This window comes from Podarcis muralis, chromosome 3, assembly GCF_964188315.1.
Source record: "Podarcis muralis chromosome 3, rPodMur119.hap1.1, whole genome shotgun sequence".
NCBI lineage: Eukaryota > Metazoa > Chordata > Lepidosauria > Squamata > Lacertidae > Podarcis > Podarcis muralis.
Genome location: NC_135657.1, coordinates 60,768,173 through 60,793,134, shown reverse-complemented (window position 1 = coordinate 60,793,134; position 24,962 = coordinate 60,768,173). Strand labels below are relative to the sequence as shown.

At 42.6% G+C, this 24,962-nt stretch overlaps 1 protein-coding gene across 6 annotated transcripts in view; it reads left to right on the top strand.

Annotated features, from left to right (window-relative positions):
- ARFGEF3 (ARFGEF family member 3) overlaps nt 1-24,962 on the top strand; it is a 70,181-nt gene that overhangs the window by 2,688 nt on the left and 42,531 nt on the right. For all 6 annotated transcript variants that reach the window (XM_077925955.1, XM_077925956.1, XM_028723542.2 and 3 more), the window contains exons 2-4: nt 3,477-3,528; nt 14,177-14,258; nt 16,104-16,235. In XM_077925955.1, coding sequence (XP_077782081.1) covers nt 3,477-3,528; nt 14,177-14,258; nt 16,104-16,235 — 266 coding nt within the window. The remainder of the gene's footprint in view (nt 1-3,476; nt 3,529-14,176; nt 14,259-16,103; nt 16,236-24,962) is intronic.

The window sequence follows — 24,962 nt, the reverse complement described above, 5'->3', positions numbered from 1 at the left end:
CATATCGACTAATGCCTCCAAAAGCAATATGTACGTCTGCATAAAAAATACAGTCATGCTTGTGAATATTCACAGGCACTTCATAGACTAGGAGTTGGAAGCTTCATTGCCAAGACAACTGCCTCAAACTTCCTTTGCACATTACATTGTTAATTTGCGCTTGTAACAAAATCTAGTAAAGGAAGCAATTTTTAGATGCATTGAACTTAGGTTGTATCAGTGACAGCCAGCACCTTGAATAGTGTTCATGAGGTTATAAGAAGCCAGGGTAGATGTTAGAGCACCATGCTGGCAGCGAGCCCCCACCTCTTTAAAGAGAAAGCTTTGCAAAATGCAACAGTCTGTCTGAGGCTCCTAAACAGTCCTCAAGGCCAGCCCCATGTACTTAAACTGGGTCGTCGTCGTCGTCCCCCCCCCCCACCTTGTGCTTGCTAAGTATTGTTTCCTTCCCATGCTGCCACATTTTCCCTAGAAAAAGCAAGTTATAATTATTTAAAAGAAAATTTGTGTATAAAAGACATACCATACGTGCTGATCTGCTTTCACACTTATTCTGCCAGTTTCAGTGGGAAACAAGCAATCGGCTTTGGGCCACGAGAAGCGTACCAAGGCAGTGGAAAGAAAAGCAGAGTAATTCAAAAGGACATGTGAGCTAAGCCTGCACATAGTAACTCTGTGATATTGAGTGTGCCGTTCTACTTGCAAAATGGCTTTGATGCCGCAGAGGCACCTGCTAATCCTGATGTGGGAAATCTTTGGCCCTCCAGATATTGCTGAAATACCACTCCTATTATCCCTGTCCACTGGCCATGTTTGCTGGAGAGTTGTAGTTCAGCAACAGCTGGGAGGCCCAAGGTTCCCCACACCTGTATGCAAAGAAAGGGAGCGGATTTCCTCCACCTTCCCCTTTCCTTTGAAGCCTGCTGCACCACCTTCTTGCCCTTCTGTATAGTCTCCCAGTCCTCTGGAACTGAATTTTGAGGCTGCAATGGGGAGAGAGAAATTGCTGGAAATTGTTTTCCCGATCCCTTCCATTAGTGGATTCCTCCGCTGCATTAAAGCCATCCTGCAAGTGGAACTTAACACTGGATTTCATCCTGTAAAGCAGGGTTGAGGAATCTGCAGCCCTCCAGGTGTTCATGGGCTCCAGAACCCATCATCCCTGAGCGCTGGTCATGGTGACTGGGGCAGATGAGAGTTGGAGCTCAATAACCCCAGGAGAGCAACAGGTTCCCTGTCTCTGATTTAAACAGCGGAGACATGTAGGCAAATGCCTTTCGGTATGGATACTATGGGTTAGCTACAAGCTACACCAATACAGCTCAGTGCAAAACCTTTGTAAATATGTATACAAATGAATCAACAATATGTGTATCTGCTTCAGGTTTATTATTATTAGTAGTAGTATTAGTATTATTTTATCATTTATACTCTGCCCATCTGGGTGGGTTTCTCCAGCCACTCTGGGTGGCTTACAGCAAATATCAAAACTTAATAAAACACCAGACATTAAAAGCTTATGTCAGATGCTACATTTTTTTCTTAACTATTTGAGGTTCATTCAATGGTTTCCCACCCCAACTGTATACTTTCAAATACATCTATCTATGCCACAGTGCTCCATATCATGCCCTGCCATCCTGCTTTATTTAATCTGCAATAACTAACATCTCCCAGTTTTAAACTCACAAGCACTAAAGCAGAATTGCTACGTTGCTTTTAAGCATGCAGTGAAAAGGGATAGACAAGACCATGACAGGGTGTTTGAAGGCTATTTGGCTCAGGGTCATAAGTAGATATTTTTGTAGCCTTATCAAATTGCATATGTTCCAGTTAAATTTTAGCAAATAAATAAATACAATTGGATTTCTGCAATACTGTGCTTCTTAAATGTGCATAATGTCAGTCTGTTGGTCCATCTAACACTGTATTGTCTATGCTGATTGACAGTGACACTCCAGGGTTTTCAGGCAAGCATCTTTTCCAGCCCTGCCTGAAGATGCCAAAGAACAAGGGTCCCTCTGCATACAGAACATGTGCCCTGTCACTGAACTACAGCCCCTTACCATTCCAATAGTTTCTGCCTAACACATGAGCTTTAAGATGGTTTGAAAATTCTGTCATTCCAAATAACATGGAGGCAGGAAGGCATTTATCTCCTAGACCAGGGGTCTCCAGTGTGGCATCTAAGAGCAAAATGGTGCCCCTTGAGGTCTTTCTCTGGCACCCACAAAGCCTCTGAGCTCCACCACTCACTGCCTGCTTGGTCATAAGGTGGTGGTGGGTGGTTACCTTTTTCTCCCTTGTAAAGTGCAGGCAACCCTCCATTTATGCGGTCATTGTGCCCTTGAGTGAAAGCACATGAAGTGGAAAAAGCCTGCCAAGGCCCCATTCCACCCCTGTCCCCATTTCGCTCTTTTAGTGATGCTTCAGTGACATCTTTATCAAGTTTCCAGGTCACTTCCCGGTCTGGTGCTGTGTGCATGTGAGCAATCATACACCTGTCTTGTGATGAAGAGTGGTACATCAATCTAACAGAATAAAAGAAAAATAAATATCTGTCACATCTTAAACAGGAGTTGCCTGTGCATGGAGCTGAAGAAGGAAGTTAAAAGCCCACCATTCTTTCTCACTTCCTCCTTTGGTTCTCAAGGCTCAGATTAATTCTGTCAAATCCTACTTTTACTCAGATCATTTGGAAAAAAACGAAGGATTTGTGTGCATACTGTCTCTCCATGAGGAGCAGAACTGAGGGAGAAAAATGACCAGAAAGGTGGCAACCACAACTCTCACTCAAAAATATGAATGTGCTCACAAGCACAAGAAAAGTGCTCACAAGCACAAGAATGTGCTTACAAGCACAAGAAAAGGTTGGCAACCCCTGTCCTAGACCTTGCCAAGCATTAAGCAGGTTTGTTCCCTTCATGGTCAGAAGTACAAGCTGCTTGTCTCTTGTCTTTCTCAAGAGAAACTTAAAAAAAAAAAGTTGCTTCCTGGGCAGCTTGACCTGGCTGGTCATGTTCCTGCTACAACAATTTAGTGAGCTGCATGTGAATGCTGTTTGACCGTTGCATCTGTAACAATTATGTCTACACATAGTCACAACTTGATCAGCCAGTTTAAATGAAATCGGTACAAGAAGCAGAGCATGCAGGCAATTTATGTTGAAGTATACCAGTGCTATCAGCCCCCACATACCTCCCAAATGCCCTGGGAAAAATGAACATGTATTTTCATGCAAGATCTCGGTGGCTATTTTGGGTGCTGCACTCTTGCCCTGAAAAAAAGTGCTTTCTTCAGGGCCGCAACCCAAAATCTCAGCCAACACCCAAAATTGCATGTTTTGGGGCATCACACAAGATTTTGCCCTGAAAAAGCACTTCCTGGAAGACACATGTCCCAGGTTAGGGCTTGAAAAAGTTGGACAGTATGCCTTCATTGCCCTCTATAATGATTCTTCTCCCTTCTCTATACAGAAATGTTAGAATCCCCAGAGGCTGCTACGAAGATCCCTCCATATCAGCTAAGGTAGGAAATGTATACTGCCTTGGTTATAGATGTCAACAAAGATACATGAAGCGGCTGCAGAGCTTGAGACTTGCTTTTTGTTGAAACCAGAGTAAAAACGCTACAATAGAAAACCTGCAGCATGCTGTAAGCAAGCCATACTAGGGGTGTCATTTATCATTTTCTATTTATCACTTACAAGTTATTTTTACAGATTTGTAGTGTTCAGAAAATGGTCCAGTTCCAAGAAAGCAATGTTGTCCATTTTGGTTGAAAATATGATTGTACAGGCAGTTGTCTATCAGGGTTCAATTTCTACCAGAACTATCAGAAACAAGACCTTTTCATCTTACTAAAGATACAGCTCATGCAGCTGAATGGTATTAATGCTGATAAACTTAGAGGCACTGCCAGAATTAAGGGCTCCCAGGACCAGGTGCTTTCCAAAAACACCCACCCCCAACATCACTTTTACTTTAAATACAAGGGGGATGAAAGTTGTTTTAAAAGAAGGGTCTTGAATGCCTCCCCCCCTTCCTCCCTCTCCTTTTTGCACTGAGACATAGGCTCAGCTAATGTTGGCTATCTCCTCTTCTTGAAGTCAAACATGAACTGTTTTGTCTCTTGCATCTACTGGTGATGTCCAATTGAAACTGTTTCCTCTCCTCTAATATTCTACCTGGGTGCTACCAGCAGAGAAAAATGCCCAATTCTAATTGGATGCCAGTAGCAGAGAGAACTGTTCCCCTCTTTTCCAAGTCTGCTGGCCAATCAAAATAGTAGGAGGGCCTAAGGAGACATGGAGAAGAGTTAGAGAAGCTTAGACTATTCCGCCATTCCAATTTGGCCTGGAGCTCTGCCCCAGCAGGTCTCACAGACACCATGTTGGGGACCCCCATCAAAACATATCTTTCACTTGGCTTTGCTATCTATAATAATCCATCTTTCTACTGAATACCATTGGTGAGGTAACTTAGGTTAAGATTAAGTAATGATAGACTCGGATTCTCTTTAGGATTTTGCAAAACTCTTTCATAGGTTTTTGGCTCCTTTTTCCATTCTGATTATTTTCTGCCATGGTTTCAGTTCATTTTCTTCAGTCAACAGAGGAGGGAAATTCATCTGCAGTTACACTGCTTTTTACTAGTGAAATCTTGCCAAATAGTGATACACTCAGTTTGGATCATTAGTCTGTCTAAATTTTGCTGCCTACAAAGCTTTCTGTATTCATTTAAAACTTGTACCTCTAGACTTGAACTGATTGCTTTCTAATGTTCAGTAAATGTTATTTCATCAAAAGATATTGATGAAAATATCCAGCGATCAAATAAAAATATGAATAATAGTTTCTGAAAGCATGTTTTGCCCTATGAAAGGAAACTGCAAGACTTCTAGCTGACTGTTTTTCTGGCTTCTCTTTCTCCTTATCACTGATGCTTGTTTTATACTATTAGTGTTTGTTTTTTTTATAATGGTTCATAGTTCAGCAAACTGTTATGAAATTGTCATTGTCTTTTGGATAATACAATTAGCTTATTGATGAAAGTAGAACTGAATGGAAGGAAATTTTATCCTATCCTTTGGGAGAAGTTTCATCACTACTTGATATTGCACAATGGAACTCTGGCAAACCCTGTAAAACCAGATTTTCTTAAATCTAGAACTAAGAATGGTCTTACTGAAAGTTTTCCATAAATGGTGTCATAGTGGGTAGTTCTGTTGAATTCTACAACTAAGTCATCTCTGTTTAGGAAGTTTTGAGCCCAGAGTATAGCTTAATAACCTTCAGTACATGAGTAGTGTTGATTTCATCACTTCTTCCTTCTCCCATCTGATTTATTTTCCATCAGCTTTGTCTGGGAGTCTTAAGTAAGCAGTAAAAAACTGATTTACTCCACAGACCACCTCTCATTCACAGAGGTTTAGCTTGATAATTGCTATTGATGCCGGTGGGTTTGCTGGCCATCTGGCATTTGTTCCATTGCACATATGAAGCAGATAACATTGTGAGGTCTTGTGTCACTGCATCTGGCTTAAGACCAAAGTTTGTATTACTTTTGTTACGGATTATTGAGTTTGCTGACATGGTTCATTGTTGCCTCAGGAGGAAAAATGAATGTATATTGTGTAAACTGTTTCACAATCAAGCACTGCATATGGTCCAGCAGCATTAGCAGATAGTCAAGGTGTGCCTTCTTTATTCTCCCTGATGTTAACGATTCTTTGCCATCCTGCACTACTTGGTGACACCATCTAGAAGTTGCTGTGTGCTGACAAGCTGTTACTGCATGGTGTTAAAGGGAATGATTAAACTGGGGTAGAACAACTGAGCCAAGTGAAGGACAGAGAATAGCATTGTACTGCAGAGTTGGTTATTAGTCTGTGTTTATAAACTAACTGTATCCAACCAGTGGAAGACTTTGGGCTCTCAAATTTCAGTGGTGCTAAAATTCGGCACCCCTGCCTCTAGAGCGCTCTGTTCTACAGCATTGTTTTGACACCCCTAGCAGCACAGCGCCCAGTGCAACCGCACTGGTTGCACCACCCTAAAACCACCTCTGATCCAACCCCAGTTTGCAAGTGAGATCCTTTCTGATTGGCTTATTTCCCTGCCACATTAAACAAGATGCATTTGCTTTTTGGGTTCTAGTGAATGGATTTATGTTCATTTTGAATACTGTTGGAATCAGCTGCATGAAATAAAATTCTTTACTTTTCCAAGACACTGGATTTCCCCACTAATGTTACTAGAATGTGTAGAAACCAATAAAGTTTGAGTGCATCTTGTGTTGGAATCAGTAATGGATGGCAGGGCCGGGCATTGGTGCTCACCTGACCTCTGGCTGACCACATCACTGCTCTACCAGGAGGCAGAGGGGGAGGAAGTGGTATGGTCAGTGTGGTTCAAGTGCATTGGTGGAACTAATTTGATGCCCTCACCAGTTGGTTAACACCTTGCTTCCTCCTTTGTCCTCCCCTTCTACTTCTCAGTAACACAGCCAACTGGTCAGGTAAGCACTGCCACCCCATCCCACCCCACCATCTGCTTCTGGTTGGAGCTAGTAAGAATAAAACAATGAAACCCTACTAAATAAAGCAGTGAAGAGTGACCTGCTTTTCTGAGCACATAGATCCACCTGAGGCATGCTCCTTTTTCATTAGTTTCTTCCATGTGATGGAAGAACATGAAGGACTGATTAGTAAACCACCTGACTTTTACAAATGGTGCTGTGGTTTAAACCACTGTGCCGCTTGGACTTGCCGATCGGAAGGTTGGTGGTTCCAATCCGTGTGACGGGGTGAGTTCCCGTTGTTTGGTCCCAGCTCCTGCCAGCCTAGCAGTTCGAAAGCACACAGTGCAAGTAGATAAATAGGTACTGCTCCAGTGGGAAGGTAAACGGCATTTCCATGCGCTGCTCTGGCTTCGCCAGAAGTGGCTTAGTCATGCTGGCCACATGACCCAGAAAAGCTGTCTGTGGAAGCAGACAAAAGTCGGCTCCCTCGGCCTGTAAAGCGAGATGAGCACCGCAACCCCAGAGTCGTTCGTGACTGGACTTAACTGTCAGGGGTCCCTTTACCTTGCATGCATAGCTCTTGATGATGTGGAGTGCTTATATACATATGCTCCTTTTTCCTGCCCTAAATCACATCCCAAGCTGTTGTAGTACCTTCAGTAGGAAATCATTGTTTGGGGGGAGGAGTGAAATGGTAAAACATAATGTGGGAAATGGGGCTGTTCTGCCACATGTCATTGTCCCAGTCCAGATTGAGTTTCTCTGCAGCTTTTTATCAAGAATGTAAAATGGCAGGTTCTGCTTAGGTTATTGTTAATGCAATGTGTAGTTTGGCCCTGAGAATGCCTGTGGATGTCCAGGAAAAGAGCCTGAAAGAGCCAAAAGGAACTCCAGTAATTGCTGGATGCCCTAAATTGTCAGTAGCACATTTGGCCAAGCAAGCATGGAAGGAGAATTGTGAATGAAGCCCCAGCACTCATTTATAATAATGAAGTGAAATGTATCCATTTAAGAAAAGGGAAAGATAAAAAAGAGGTAAGTCAGGTTTCTTAGACGCTTATAACACATCCCTAAAACTGTTGTCTATGATGAAGCCCTGTTATACAACTGTGTCATCAAAAAGAGACTTGCACCTAAAACAAATTATATCAGGCTGCACCACTGACCCAACAGAGATGGTTCCTGACTTTGTCAATCTACTGTGGACAGAAGTAGAAGAGAATGTGACAGGCTGACACTAGTTGTCAGTTCCAGCTGCCAGGCAGTGCCCAACATTAAAGGGGCCCGTCACGGGTGCATGACATCACATGTGCAATACCTCCCCAACCCAGCTAGGCCTACTCGACCCACCCACCCACACACCACCAGCAGCCTTACCTTTGTGAAAAGGATGTGCGGGGTGAAGATGCTTCACCCTGCATGTCCCTGGCAGAGATCGCCAGTGCACCTTCCAGGAGGGTTCTCTAGCACACAATGAAGACTCTTCGCTGTGCCGCATCCCTGGTGATCTTCAAAAGGACACGGCAGGGCCAAGCATCTTTGTCCTGGTGCGTTCTTTTGAGGATCGCCAGGCTGGCCTCCTCCTTGAAAATATTGGGGGCCCTGCCCCTCTGTAGATGGCGCCTCTGCTGACAGGTAAAACCACTCAAACCTGTCATGAAGAATCTCCAGCCCATTGTGGACAAGTATATTTCCTTTTCGCAGTAGGGGCTGGCCTGTGTTTGCTTACAGGCAGCCCCATCTGCTCACCAAGAACAGCAGGTAATGCAACAGAGGTACAGATTTGGGGATCAGACCTGCGGCAGACCCAGGTGCCAACCATGTCTCTGTATCATCTACAACTTGAGGGGTTCGTTCACCTCTTCATCTATCCGAGCGACATATCTGCCAAGAATGGCCTTCTGTGTTCTATGTAGGACAAAGAGATGGGCCTCTATGTAAAGGACACTTTACAATTGGCTATAAAGTAGCCGTATTTTAACAGAGGAACTTCAAAGGGACGTGAAACAGCGGAATTTCAATACTGCAAGTGGGGCAAGTGCTCTAACTTGCAGATTTAATCAGTGCGATGGGTTTTTATCACACTGTGTGTGTTAATGTCAAGATTACTGTGCTACCAACTACTGTATTTTTATGAATGACCACTGTTAATGATGCAATTATCACTGTCTGTATTTGTCTGTATTTTGTTTCCTTCTGACATCACTGTTTATAGTTCCCCCATCATCACCATTAATGTACATACCTATATTCCTGAAGTTCAGAAACCATTTCACACATCTGACAGTAAATCTGTTTGCCTTTAAAATGCCACAAAAATGTTTGTTGTTTGTACTTCTAAACCCTTTGAGAATGGCTTCAGATTATGTTCCAAGGCCACCTCCTCTTTCTAGCATACCCCACAACATAGCGTTGTTGCTATTTTTATCATTCCCCCCCCCCCATTGTTCATCTGTTCTTGAGAAAGAACACTGTGTTTTTAACACCCATTCTTCTTGACAATGCTATGTGGATTCTGTGTTTATCTAAATGATTCCGTTGAAGAATGAAATAAAGATGGATACAATTAGTTCAACTGTAAGTGAGCAATGGCCCTTCTAAGGGAGCTATTTTCCCTTAGCCTATAATACAAATGATTTTACTTGCTTTGGGCTATGCTACTTATAACTGCCTATAGTTTATTCATGTTTGCTATCAACACAAAAGCAGTTATGCCTGTCATAGCAGCTCTGATGTAATCCCACCCTAGGAAAAAAAGTCATGATTTCCCCCACCATCGTCCTTGAGTTTTTATCTATTCTAGGTTGCTAGTAGCAACACCTGAGCAACATTTGCTGTTAGGTCTAAATATAGCCTATTAAATTCGAGGTGGAAATAATAGCAAGCTAATCACAAATATGTTTTCATGGCAAGCCCCAGGTGGTTAATATGGCATATATAAACTCCCAGGATTTGATACCACAACAATTTTTTGTTTTTAAAAAAATTATATCAGTAAGCAATTTTGTGAAGGGCCTGCCAGGTGTTGACTGGTACACAATTCTTAGCCAGGCCCAAATCTTGACTGCTTGCCTTACACCTCAGTGAGAAAGCAAAGGATGAACTGTGCTGTGTGGCATTTATTTGAACATAATATCTCCCTGACTACCCAAATTTTCCATTATTTCTGGAGACAAACGACAGCTGCGTCCAGGTACACACAGCACAGCCTAATTAATTTGCTGGCTTCTCCCTGAAGTAAGAGATAAGGAAGCGTGAATTCCCATGACACACATCACACACCAGGTTGTGAATGCTTTCTAGAAAAAGACTATTTATTTTCTATATAGCTTTTTAAAAATAGCTCTAGAACTTCCACAGCAACATCTCTGTTACTTCTGAATAATTCAAAGAGGTATGTTGGTCAAAACCTGAATATATCTGACCAGGTTTCAACAAACCTCCTTGCTTTGGCAAAGGTGGTACCGTAACTCTGGCAACTCTGCCGAGGTGGGGGGAGGGGTTGTCTCAGCAATTGCTCTGTGGTCCCTGCAACTTCCCCAGACTTAGGAAGAAGTCTGGGTATTATTTCTAAGTTTTGACCAAGCTGCCCAAAGAGTTTCTGCCAAGGCAGGTGAAACTGGCTTTTTACTCTTCCTGCTGTGGAGCAGAAAAGGCAGGGGTGGGGTGTACAGTGAACACTTTCCCTCCATCTCTCTGTTGGCAAACACAAGATGCAGAGAGGCTTGGAAGTTGCTGCCTCAGGATGCTCAATGCACTTTGTGGCAGCAGCTCCCAATGGTACACACTCCCTACTAGTTGCGGGATGAGAGACTTGACAGATGGGGCGACTACAAAAAGGTGTCCCACCTTTTCTATGTAAAGATGACATGCTTGTATTTGTCTGTGCTAGAATGCCTGCCTAGTCAGCTATAAAAACAAGAAAAGGTATAAATAGCAGCCCTCCCCCCCCAATTCCCTATAGAGATAGGAGATGTTGCTCTTCATCTTGAAAAGGGATGTACAGGTTAAAAGCACAATGGGTTAGGATACACTAACTGTTGTGCTGTCAGTCCCTTACATCTGATGTGAAGGGTCAAAAGTTACAAAGGGCATTTCCAGATCATTGGTGCTTTGTGGCGGCAGCGGCGTAGCGTGGGTTGTCAGCACCCGGGGCAAGGCAAGTAATTTGCGCCCCCTAACCCGTGGATTTGCGCCCCCTAACCCGTGGATTTGCCCTAACCCAAGATGTTGCGCCCGGTGCGGCCGGCCCCCCCTGCACCCCCCACGCTACGCCACTGTGGGGCGGAATTCAGTCACAAACCAACAAATGCAGGTTTCAAAATCAAACTTTATTTGGAGCTCTTGCGCAACTTTCCACATCAGACCTTTTGCAATAAGCAAATTCATGGGGAAACACATTGGGAAATGTGGGGTTATGTGCGCTAGATGCCAGAATGTCTAACCTCCCTGCAAACAAATCAGAATGAATGCTGAATAAACAGGTCATATGGAAACAACCAGAGTGTGTTGGGTTGTAATTTTTCTCCATCTCCTCTATCAGCCTTTGAGGACAATTGGGTTTGTTAACGGTCTACAGATGTTGTAGGGGGAAAAGATTCAATTTGTGCCAATTCTCATTTCCATCTCAATTTTAATTCAGAGCTTGAATTAATGAGCCATTTCCATTCTCTTCACATTTCAAGTCTTTTACTGCCAGAATGAAGTAGTTGAACTTCCATTTTACTATCGGCTTCTCACAGCCAGCGACTGTGTTTCTGTGACCTTGCTAGTGTTCTAGATTTTAGTTGGCCTGTCATGTCACTGCTTTCCATAGTGACAGCATCACAGACCGGGAAACAAGAAAAAGGCAGCTCAGCCAGTTCCCAAAATATAACGTGAGAAAGGTCACTGATTTGCATTGATGGCATTTACATTTTAATAACTCCTTCAGTTTCAGGCAGGACCCCCCCCCCAATTATAGCTTCTCTGTTCACACTGTGCAAAAGCTATTTGAGGAAGACACCAAAGGAGGGTGAGGCAAGCAGTTTCTTTCCTAATCATAAAGAGCCATCCAATGGGATCTGCACTATTTTGCTCATTTTAATAATGGAAGATTGTTTCCTCATCACATTTCTTTCTTTCTAGCTCACCATAATTGGCATGTGAATACCTTGGTCCATAGGTTTCTCTAATTTCACCACCATCCTGTAGGTTCTTGTCTGTTCTCAGCCCAAACAGTGCACCTTATGAATAATTAGGGCAGCTCCACACATTTTGTTTGCTGCAATTGACTCCCTTGCTGCCTTAGCCCCTTTAATTCCAAACATGTTCACAGGGTTACAGGTTTAGGAAACAAGGCAGCAAGGATCCTACGCACAACAAATATTTAGAGCAGTCTTATACTTGGATGCATATGATGCTTTTGCTATAAAAAACCCCAAAAACTCACTAATCATCCTCAATCAGCAATCCCTTTGCTTCTAAGGCAAAGTAGAAGCTTGAAGGAGGGTCATGGTAGAGGAAGCAATGGCCCACTCCGAAATCATAGGCTCTCAACTGCAGCAACATGCAGTCAATTTACAGTGTTAAAATTAAAGCTCTGCAATTCTAAGCCAACTAAGCAATCTAATTGGCCCAGTGACTGCTGATGGTAAAATATATAAAATCACTGAGAGGGACAGGAAATGACACAATGACAGTTCATTTTGTTAACTGTTGTGATGGGAATATAGATGGACCATTAGCATTAATCAGAGCTTTAGCTAAATGCTTTTCTCAAGAACAGGGAGGTAACTAATTGAATCAGTCCTGGTTTTTAATCTGTTTTGCTGCTTCTGAGGTTTTTTTTTTTAAAAAAAAGAGATCTGATTTTTATCAGTTAAAAGGATACGGCTGTAGATCAGCCTGTCAGCCTGGTGCTCTCCAGATCTCTTGGACTACAGCTCCCCTTCTTCCCCTGACCATTGGCTGTGCTGGCTGGGGGTGATAGGAATTGCAATCCAAAATGTCTGGAGGACAACAGGTAGGGAAAGAGATGGTGGGCATTTTGCTGAAATACACAGGTGCCATGCAGTGAGCCATAAAAGGCAGAGCTGGCTTTCAGTTGTACTAAAGCACTCACTGGCTCAGTTGTAATGGAATACAGTATGTCTGCTTCGTCTTCTACTGAAAATGTGGAAGTCTAGCTGATTGCCAGCTGACCAGATAAATAGTGATTGGAACATGTAGTTCTTAAAATACCATAGATGCAAATGAACCAAATTGGAGCATGCAGAAATGTTCAGAATCTGCACACAGGCACGCCTTCCCACTTGCTGTTCCTTTTAGACTTGCCAAAGCCCCCTGAAAAAATTAGAGTGGTAGCAAGGAGTAAATAACATCATTTCCTTAAACGTCAGGATTCAGCTCCTGAAATCTAAAGTCTATAGGTAGACAACCTTACCAGCCAACCAGCCAATAGAGCATGAGACGCTTAATATGAGGGCCATGAGTTTGAGTCCCAGGTTGGGCAAAAAGATCCCTGCATTTCAGGGGTTTGGACTAGATGACCCTCATAGTCCCTTCCAGCTCTACAATTCTATCACTCTAATATGCATTAAGTGGTGGGGAATCCAGGCTCCAGTCGCTGGTCTTCTGGTTCTTCCCTGTTTCATCAAACAGCTGATCAGTTGTTATGGTAGCCAAAGGATTGTATGCTTTCTTTGCCCCCATTCCCTCCTTTCCCTGGAGAAAGTTAAGAAATGAATTGTCTCCGATTTTAACCATGGTTCCCTCTTAGCCAGGACTTTCTATTTGCTTCAAGTTCTGGTTTCAGATCTTTGCTAGATGCATCCATGTTCAGGTTAGTGCTGTTGCATCTCATAACTGCAGTTAAGTGGGATGGGGGCAATTTGCTCCAAAGAGAAGAGCTGTGTGGAAGGAATGTATAATCCTGCAGCCTGTTCTTGATCCTGTAACCACATCTAAGAGGCTTCTAATATTGGTCAGATCCATGTATTTAAACCACTCTTTTATTACTACTTGAACAGTCTTAGCTTCCCCTCAAAGAATCCCAGGCACTTTTGTCTGTTCAGGGGAATTTTGACTCTGCGTGAGGGTAAACTACAGTTGCCAGGATACTTTGGGGGAGACCATGACTGTAAAGTGGTTTAAATGTGTGGTGTGGATATACCCATTATCTACAGGCTCCTCCGGTCTGGTGTTATTTTGCAGATTTTCTTGACACAATAATAGTGCTTTATTAATTGTTCTGCAATGGTTCACCAATGCTATCACATTATTGCTGCCCAGAGAGACTATGTCACAGCAAAAGCAAGACAAGACAAAACAAACCAACTCAAAGCATTTGTGCTTTGAAAAGTTACAGGATTTCAGCTGGACGTTACAGGATATGCACAGACTGCAAATGAAGCAGTATGGCCACCCCAAAACTTTTGCTGGGACAAATAGCATTGTCAAAGGGATCGCATATCATGGATGTTCAATGAACAGGACACCTGGAAGGAACCTGCAATTGCTTCTTTTATTACGTACTATGAAGAATGTTTGCATCAAAGAAGACTAAATGTAACATATGCTTCTGAATTGCCTTTCAAGAGCCAAATTCAAAAGTCACAATGTAGGCTTTCTGAATGCAAAGTCCTAAACAAACTTTATTTTTCTTTGGCCATCAGGGAGAAGTGCCTCCTTCCACTCCAGCTTGCTTTGGAAAGCAAGAACGTGAAGCTGGCCCAGCATGCTCTAGCAGGGATGCAGGTATGTGGCAATGAGGTTCTGCCGCAGTTGGATGTGTTTGATGAAGGTGGATGGTGCCCTGCTGACATTTTAGTTGCTAAGGCAGGGGTGGGGAATCTCTTTCAGCTTGAAGGCCACATTCTCTCATTGGCAATCGTTTGGCGGCCACATACCAGTCGTGAGTGGGCAACAGATGGACTCAATTGTTGCTATAATTCAACTGTGCAAAAGCCAGATGTTTCTACACATTGATCTCTAAATATCTCCTCAGGCCCATGGTAGTTATGCTGCGGGGTTCCACAGGGCACTCTTTTGTCCCCAGTGCTATTCAACACCTATATGAAGCCCCTGGAAGTGATCATTAGGAGTATTAGTGCAGGATGTCATCAGTATGCTGATGATACCCATCTCTGTTTCTCCATTACATCTGATTCAGGAGAAGTTGTGAAAGAATGGAGCCCAGGCACGGATGCAGTGGTGGACAGGATGAGGGCCTGTCAGCTGAGTCTGAACTCTGGGAAGACAGGGGCCTTATGAGTGGGTGGTTCTTGGATCTGATGGTTCTTGGTCAGTTGTTTCCCCGGGATGGGGTTGTGCTCCCTCTGAAGGAGCAGATATCTAGTTTGGGGGTACTCACTGGACCATCATTGTCACTTGAGGCACAGGTGACCTCTGTGGCTAGGAGTGCATGTTATCAGCTTTAGCTGGTACACATGTTACAGTCATTCCTGGACAGGGTTAATCTGACTGCAGCAATTCATGTACAGTGGTACCTCTGTTTTTGAACGTCTCCATTGAGAAATGTTTCAAAACTGGAACACCGAAAACCCAGAAGTAAATGCTTCCGTTTTTGAATGTGCCTCGAAAGTTGAATGGCTTCCACTGAGGTACCACTGCATTTTTATCAATTTTCTATGTAAATTTGCAGACCCCCCCCCCTTTGTGCCTTGGTTTTCAAGCGTTTTGGAAGTCGAACGATCTTCCGGAATGGATTACGTTTGAAAACCAAGGTTCCACTGTATTGGTAACTTCAGGACTGGATTATTGCAATGCGCTTAATGTGGGACTGCCCTTGGGTCTGGTCCAGAAGTTTCAGATAGTGGTAGCGCAGAATGCTGTGGCAGGAACAGACTTCTGCCAGCACATTACACAAATGTTAAAACAGCTGCACTGGCTTTCCGTCTGCCACTGGGCCAAGTTCAAGGTTCTTATACTAGTGCAGGATTTCTCAAACTTGGGTCTCCAGCTGTTTTCACTACAATTCCCATCATCCCTGACCACTGGGCCTGCTAGCTAAGAATGATGGTCCAACAACAGCTAGAGAAATCCTGCACTAGTGTATAAAGCCCTGAATAACTTAGGCCCAGAATACCTTAAGGACTGCCTTACCCAGTACACTCAAAGTTGATCACTGAGATCATTGAGGGGAGCACTATTAGTGGTTTCCCATAGGCCAGAAGCATATCAGTTAGGAGTTGTGCCTTGGCTGTTGTGGGCCGAACTCTATGGAACTGCCTCACCACAGACACCATTCCTACTGAGTCTTAAATGCCTGGTCAAAACTCACTTGATTTCAGGAGGCCTTTGGACCTTGAATGCATCGCTGATGCTTTACATTATTTTCTGACATTTTAAAATTCTGAGGATTTTTTAGATTTACTTTAAGCTTTAAATTTTGTATATTATGTATTTCATTGTTGTAAGCTGCTTTGAGAACTGCATGATGAACAATAGGGTATACATTTTTAAATATAAAAAACAGAATAAGGTATTTTGGGGGGTTGGTGATGTGATTATTATACCAGCATTATGTATCAAGCAAATCAAGAATCCCTGTGATTAAGCAGTCCCATTCTCTCTTTGCAGAAGCTACTGTCTGATGAGAGATTTGTAACCATGGAAACAGACTCTGATGACAAGCAGTTGCTTAATCAAATGCTGAATGCAGTCAGAGTGACTCCTTCCCTCAACGAAGACCTGCAGGTAGAAGTTATGAAGGTTAGTATTTTTCAGACGTCAGTACTTACGTGGCTGCAGAGGAGACTTCCTGACTGACTCAACTCTGCAGCTCTCTGGAGCCTCTCTGAATCCTTAGTAACATTTCTTACGTCATGGTATGAAACCAGCTCTCATATTTTTGTTGCAAGTTGAACTCTGCTTTACCAACTGAAGTCTGGATTCATAGGGCATCAGTGTGTCAACATGACATTTATGACAGAAGATTTAAATTGTGACCACACTGTTGAGACAGAAAATCCTTTGGGTCCCCTGGTAGCTAGAAACAATGGCATGCAAAGAGTTTTCAATTTTTATGCCTAATGTAAAGAGCAGGTGTCTTTAGCAAACAGCATTGCCAGTAGCAGATGGCATAGTGGGGTGCCACCGTTCAGCTCACCTCCAGTCGGCTGCCATGCTGCAGCTTATCAGGGGGAGTATTGAGGTTGATGCAGTGCAAACACACCATCAGGAGCACCAGATTGGTTCTGCAAGTGTGCTTGCAGCTCACCACTTTGCTTTTTCTCTTCCATCTCCCAGTAAGCAGCAGGAACAAACTGGAGTTTGGGTGAGCGGGCCCCACCCCTACCACACTGGCTGCTATTAAGCATTGCACTGTGTGATAAAGGAGGCCACATATACTGTTTATGTAAGGGCTGGTGGTATAAGAGATGTGAACATGTGGGGCGGGGGGAAAGGTTAACATTGTGGGGTTTTTTTCCTGGGAAGCTTTAAAACCCATTTGTGCTCAAAATACTCTAGTGCCAGAACTGAAGTGTGAGACTTGTAAATCCTTTGTATAGTTAATGCACACTGCTGTTCCTAGAACTATACACACTTTAATTGCTGAGAATGAAATCAGGAGGAGTGCTTCCTTGGCAAGCAGCCTTGTGCACAGGAGATGAGGGGATGCCATTAGATCCTTGTTCCAACTGACTTTTGTCATGTCAGTTCCTTCCTGGAAAAGATATGCCTGACTGGTGAGAAGTAGTGTGAAGATAGATGATTTTTCAGCTTTGGGGTGTATAAGAGAAGGGTGTGTGTGAAAGTGAGTGCTGAAAATGAGTATTCCTTAGCCTGTTGAAATTTATTTCTCAGTTTTAAATCTATCACTGTTTCATCCCAGGAGTTATACAGGGGAGCTCTTTCTACACAAGGTTATAAAAAGAACCTTGCAGGGTACTAGTGTGATTCTTTTTAAATCTGTCAATTTGGAATAATATTTAACCCTTGCATATTTATATAGGGTGACAAAGTGCTGTTGTTCCTTGTTTTAGTTCATACTGTCATGGTGAAAGGCATGGTGGCAGGAGCTTGGGGGAAAAGAGACAGATTTGCATTATTTTAATCTATCTAGTTTTAGTAGCAGATTTGGCCAATTTAAGGATCCAGCATATAATTCCCTGTAATACACAATACCTCAGTCATCTGTTGGGAAGTGAAATGGGGCCAGCTAAAAATAAGGTGGTTTATGCAAACTCAGGTGATTCCCTGTGTTTGTGGAAGAGTGTTATTTTGTAAATGGAAAAGCAAAGGGATAATTAGAACCTAGGACCCCATTACAAGGACCCCATACACAGGGACTGCAAGGGCCTGCTGAATGCAGAAACAGAAAACAACCTCATGGCATTCTACAGTGAGGTTTGGTGACAGGGGTGGGGAGACTTATACCCCAACACCCATAGCAAGAACAAGCTTAAGATCATGGCCAGCAGCTAGACCCAAACCTAAATCCTTTAGCATTATTTAGCAAATTCCAGGAGGCAGAGAGAGGCTGGGAAAGGTGTCTTTTCCCCTCCTTTTTCCTTCTTTTTCTATCCCAAAACATTCTCTCCACTATGAGCCTTGAACAAGGCTACTGTTCCAGGCTGCAGCCTTGGACAGGAGGATGTTTCTTAGGAAGTGGGGATACATGCATGTTCTTAGGCTGGTATATTATCTATTTAATGTATAAGGAAATCCCTAATCCTAAAGGAATGTAAACTGTCTAAAACCTAGATAACTCCTGTGGGACATGTTATATTTTACTAAGCACCATCAGCCAGTTACAACTTCAGAATTTATCCATTTATTTTTTGAATTTATATCCCACCCTTCAATGCATGAAGGATGAATAAGACATGAAAATGCATAGGTACACTCTATGGCTAACTTCCAGAATCCTGTTTGGAATTGTAGAGATTGAATTTCTGTTCATGATTTATTTATTTTAAGGACATATGTTAGAATTAGGTTGTAGATTCTAAAAGTCTTCACTGCTATGTGTACTAAATGCTTTCAAAGTGGTTGGTGTTTGGGGTTTAGTTTTTGCATTTTTCTTTTGGTGCAATGGGGTTTTTCTGCTTTGTCCACAAGAACATGTGCCATCTTCACAAGAACAGCACCAAATTTAGTCAGGTCAGCTATGTGTGTGCTATCTGATCTTCTGCTAAGGCCAAGCATCCTTGTTTACTAATGATGCAACTACTATTTGTCACCTCATAGTAGACCAAACTTGGGAAATGTCTCTCTGACTTGGTTTTGTAAGATTCTAAGCATCTATAAAGATGTCAGGAAATACCAAACACTTTCTGTACCCAATAGGCTTTTGTTGTTCACACTTTGCACTGTTAAAAAATACCTATCGTGCAAAATTTAGTTTTGATATCCTAAGAGATGTCCAAATGCCTAGTGAACAGACAAATAAACAACTTTCCAAAATGTGTGATAGATAAGCTGCTATTTCACTAATGCAGTCTAAATTTCATATTCCTGATCTCAAACTACCATATTTAAGACACCCCCATGTATAAGATGACCCCTCTTTTTTCGAACCTAAAATTAAGAAGTTGAGCCAGAGCCTGAACCAGAACCCGGACCACCCACACCAGAGTCCAAACCCAAGCCCAGGTCACACACACCAGAGTCAGAGCCACTGTGCATTCACTATCCATGAATAAGATGACCCCAGTTTTTTACTTACATTTTAAAGCAGGCTTCCACAACCTCAGCCCTCCAGATGTTTTTGGCCTACAACTCCCATGATCCCTACCTAGCAGGACAAGTGGTCAAGGATGATGGGAATTGTAGTGTCAAAACATCTGGAGGGCCGAGGTTGAGGAAGCCTATTTTAAAGCAAAAAAAATTGTCTTATACACGGAAAAATACAGTACATTTAATAATGGAATCATGCACACTTAATAACTCTCCCATCCATCTCACGGATGAATTTCTCAGTTCTTCACTCAAATGATTTTTACTAGAATAAGGATTACATCAGCACTGGAACTGGTGAATTTTGTGAATGACCAATAACTCAGAGATATACTAGGGAACATTGACAGTCTCCTAAATGAGGTTGTCAACATTCTCTAGTGAATGTCTGACAAATGAGGGCATAGTAATGCTGACATTAACACAATTCATCTGGGATTCTTACTATTCAGATGTGAATGGGAACATTTACCAAATTCCTAGCATACTTTGTAACAAATATACACCTTTACTTTCACATTTCACTTTTTGTCAAAGTCTCATTTCCTTTTATTACATCATGTTGCAGTGCAGAGTTAAAGGTCTGTCATGTTGGCTGCTAAGCAAAGTTGCTGCTTCAATACCCCGAAAAGTGAAAGGATGTTCTTAATGGGGTTTCTGAGAGATTCTCAGTCTCCTGCATCTAATTCAGCCCAATCCAGATACTCTGCGTTCTTCCGAATGCCTGCCACAGGAAACTAGCAACACTTATGTGGGTAGATCTACAAGTCACTATTTGGAAGAAAAAACTTTAAGTTATATTAGCATTGCTAATTTTTTTAATGGAGCCCTAGTTATTGCTTGACATGCAATAATTTAGCTTTCTCCCTCACTTTTATCTCCATGCCGATAAAAACCACTACATTTCTGTGGTTCTGGTTGCAGACATAAGAGTTTTTCCAGTGGAAAAAAGTCATCCCCAAATGTGAACCCTTTAGCAGTGCAGGAGAGGATCACAGGAGGCACAGAGAGGTTACCTGCACTTTACAGGTAGATTAGAATGGAATATTGGGTGTCTGCTTTCACTGATGTAGCTAACGGCTCCATTCCTCAAACCCTAAGCTAGTGGCCTCCCAATGTTCTGGACTTCAGCCTCTATCACTGGAGAGTTAAGCATTGGCCACGCAGCTGGGGACAGATGGGAGTTGTAGCCCAATACATTTGCAGGGCACCCAATAGGGGCAGACTGTCCTAGGAAATATGAAACTGCTGAGAGAGCTGCTGTGTGCAAAGAAAAGCGAGAGCTGGAAACAACTAATTAATCCCTGCTCAGCTAGTTCCCTGAACTACTGTCAGTAGTGACCTTTTCTAGTATTTATGAGGCTGTCTCCCCCCTTTACTGTTAATTAAAGTGATAAAGAACACCAGGATTGGTGGTATGAATATTTCTCACAATATTAATAGACTTTGATCCTTGTTTTTCACCCTGACTCTAGAAAAACTAATCTTCATAAATTTAGCAGGTCTGTGTGGTATGTCATGCAGGAATGGAAACAAACAGAAGCCTTTTGTGTTGCTAAAAGAACACACGTAGGAAGGGATTAAAGAAGGACTGTTGATATCTGTATTGCCACCTGTTCAGTTTAGTGTTTACCCAACTGAGTGGTGGAATATACTTATTCCCAGTGAGCATTTGTTTTTGTGGTGCTTCCTTTAGGGAACCTGCCATCTCCTTTTAATGAATAGTAAATATGTAACTTACCAAGTAGGAAACTGATGCTCTAGTTGTGGTCCCCCTTCCTCAATCTTTCCATAGATTCCATTTTGTGTGTGAAATAACAAGTGAGACCTGACCCTCCTAGGCTTGTTTAAGTCTCACTGAAACAAATTTCTAAGTGATTATGTGTAAGATTGAAGTCTAAAATATATACATATTTGATATATTTTAAGTTACCTTGTATAGTTACATTTTATTCTCGCCTTGAGGTTACACTGACCTGTCGTATTCAACTTCAGTAAAAAGTAGGCTTTTAGGCAATATCAGATCATCCTGTCCATAGGGTATGACTGGTGGTAAATAGAGCAATCTATTAAAGTTAAACCTTCCTGGATTGTATCCAATGGTGCCTTTGCAGAAGCTTAATGCTACTTGCAGAAGGTGAGACACTTGGTTTTTTTTCCAATTCCTCCACCACCAATGTTTAATGTTAAGAAACAATTATAAAAGAGGCTCACAGATGGCAATCCTGTATATACTTATTTGAAAGAAAAAATCCCATTGTTTTTCTGCCTTCTATAGTTCCTACATTCCTTGTATTGTCGTAACTCTGAATGCCAAATCTACTACCAGAGCCATTAAAGAACTCTGTTAAATGATTCTCCTTGTTTCATTATAAGACTTTGCCCGGACGTTTTAAGCATTGATCACTCTGAATAATAGTTTCTAGTGGCAGCAGAACCTTTTTACAGTTCCACTGATTAATGGGAAACCACTATGTTCATCATCTTCATAATTAAACATGCCATGCTTATACAACACATCCAGAATTATGAATGTGTTTGCCCTTGTTTTGTTCATGGAGCACACAAAAAATCACTTGAACCAGACTACTGGGTTTTATTTCAACAATCGGAGACAACAATAACGAACTTTTATTGTCTCCCAGACTCTGGTCAATATTATTTAGGTTATTTATCTGCAAAAAGCTCAATGGAAGCAGTCTATTGGGGCCTACAGAAAAAATGAAAATGGGCAGATAGCTGAAATATTCCATGTTGCACTCTAAGCAACGAGCAACACGTTGGCTAATAATATTCTGACAATCTTTTTATAACACTATACTGTGTGAAAATACATAAACAGAAGATATACAAAATGTGCATGGAGTCACAAACTAATAAACAACAATTCAATGTTCCATGAACAGGAAAGGAAGGAGTGATAAGTCACTATTAAAGATCACTAAGATGGAGACAGAATGCCTTTCCAAAGTCAATATCCTGTAAACATGAGATGATGGGTGCTCCAAATGTAGCAATAGGGTGCTCCAAGCACAGCAGCAAACAGTACAGTTCTTCCAGAATAATGAACTGTTTCAATGATAAGTCTTCATCAGCTGGCAATAATCTAAAATAAATTCCATTACGTTCAGTTGCAATACAGAAATTGTAATGACAAGCCTGCATATAAACAATAAAAAATACATACCAAATTAATTGCCCCCAAAGGTGCATCAAATGGCTATGGATCAGCAATCACTTGTAAGTGTAGTAAGCTGATAATGTTGGTGAAACCCTATACAGTGGTACCTCATGTTGCGTAACCTTCAGATTACAGAATCTTCGGGTTACAGCCACGGCAAACCCAGAAGTGTATACTTCCAGGTTTCACCTCGCACACGTGCACAGAAGAGCACCTCCAGTTATGAAGTTTTCGGGATATGGCCGGGCCTCTGGAACAGATCTCGTTCGTAACCGGAGGTAACACTGTATTCCATGTTGCAGACAGAAGCATATATTGGCCCTGAACATATCTTGGCTCCACCTCTCCTTCAAATCAGAACTAGTGAGGGTGATGAAGGTCCTGTGTGAGTGTCTGGAGGCGGTTGGTTGGTTGGTTGGTGGCTAACAGATTGAGGTTGAATCCTGATGAGACAGAAGTACTGTTCTTAGGGGATAGGGAGCACGCAGGTGTGGGGGACTCCCTGATCCTGAACAGGGTAACCATGCCCCTGAAAGACCAGATGTGCAGCCCAGGAGTCATTCTGGACTCACAGCTGTCCAAAGGCATATGTTACTTTCTTCAGCTTCATGTCTACATCCATCCATTATTTCTTCAGGTTCTTTCTTTTCAGGGTATTATCTAATTTATCCCAATTACTGTGGTAATCCTGCCTCTCTCTCTCTCTCTCTCTCTCTCTCTCTCTCGTTCTATAGATTTTCAGCACTGCTCATCTTCAGAGCCCTGCCTTGATTGCTCATTCATGCCTCAGTTACTTGTCTCTTGTCTATTGCACCTTTTCTTCAGTCAATATTTGTGTCAACCCTTCCCTCAGGTTTCTTCCCACTACCGTACTTGCTTTTGGTCTCCCTGTCCCTTAGCTCTTTACAGTTTAGGACCTCTTCAGAGCCTACCTATTAATAACTTTGATTTGCATTGGTCATCTTATCTTATTCATAGCTGCCTTGAAGCTCCTATCAGAGGGAGAAGCTACTGTGTTTCCTGAGCCGCTGTATTGATCATGAGCCAGAAAGCTGCAGCTAATTTTTATTTAAAGCAAATGTACATGACATACCCAGGATGTGATTTTTAATTTGTGAATGCCATATGAAGTCTTCATTGCTTAAAAACAAACAAATAAATCTGAGATTAATGAAGCCATATGTGAGCAGGGATGCGGGTGGCGCTGTGGGTAAAACCTCAGTGCCTAGGACTTGCCGATCGTATGGTCGGCGGTTCGAATCCCCGCAGCGGGGTGAGCTCCCGTCGTTCGGTCCCAGCTCCTGCCCACCTAGCAGTTCGAAAGCACCCCCAAGTGTAAGTAGATAAATAGGTACCGCTTTATAGCGGGAAGGTAAACGGCGTTTCCATGTGCTGCACTGGTGCTGGCTCGCCAGCTGCAGCTTCGTCACGCTGGCCACGTGACCTGGAAGTGTCTTCGGACGGCGCCAGCTCACGGCCTCTAGAGCGAGATGAGCACGCAACCCTAGAGTCGGACACGACTGGCCCGTACGGGCAGGGTTACCTTTACCCTTTACCTTTATGTGAGCAGTTGAGGTATCTACGAGCAGAACCTATGCAGTTGGGGTTGTATTTAATTGATCCAACCACATGGAGTGATACAAAGCTCTGCCCATGTGGTTGGGTCATTTAGACATTCTGCAAGGTATGGGGGACTCTGTTAATACATAAGTGTTTCCCCACCCATGACTGAGAGAATATTTTAAAGAGCACCTGAAATGCCCAGCAAACTGTGGGAATATATATATATATAGAGAGAGAGAGAGGGAGGGAGAGAGAGAGAGAGAGAGAGAGAGAGAGAAACAGGACCTACGGACAGGCAAGTCCTTGTATAATAGGCAAATTTCACAACAGAATTCTAGAGCTGGCTAAAACACCAAGGAATGTATCTCACATTCTTCATAGCCTTAATTCTTACCTAGTTGTATGACTGTGTTGTAGATATGCTGATTATTCCTTGCTTCTACAGTGGTACCTCGGGTTAAGCACTTAATTTGTTCCAGAGGTCCGTTCTTACCCTGAAACTGTTCTTAACCTGAGGTACCACTTTAGCTAATGGGGCCTCCCACTGCCGCCGCACGATTTCTGTTCTCATCCTGAAGCAAAGTTCTTAACCCGAGGTACTATTTCTGGGTTAGCAGAGTCTGTAACCTGAAGCGCCTGTAACCCGAGGTACCACTGTATATGCCTGTATTAATAACACACCATTGTTTCATGTTTGTTATACACAGACCCTTGCCTGCATCTCTACTGGACATGGATTTTTTTTTCTTGTTTTCTCTCCCTTCATTCTCAGCATATTTGATTGGAAGTGTTATTATATTTGGTTTTTGAAGCTGCCATTATACTCACCTCCCTCTTGAATGTGGGTGGTCTAGAGCACATGATTGGAGAAAAGCCCAAGCAGCTCTGTACACTTGTGTAGATGTGCGCATCTGATGTGAGGGTCTGTTGCTTGCTAGCTGACTGTTTAATTTAGCAACATGTAATGTTTGTCAATTAGTGTGTGAGGGGGTAATCATGCAAATAGATGTGGA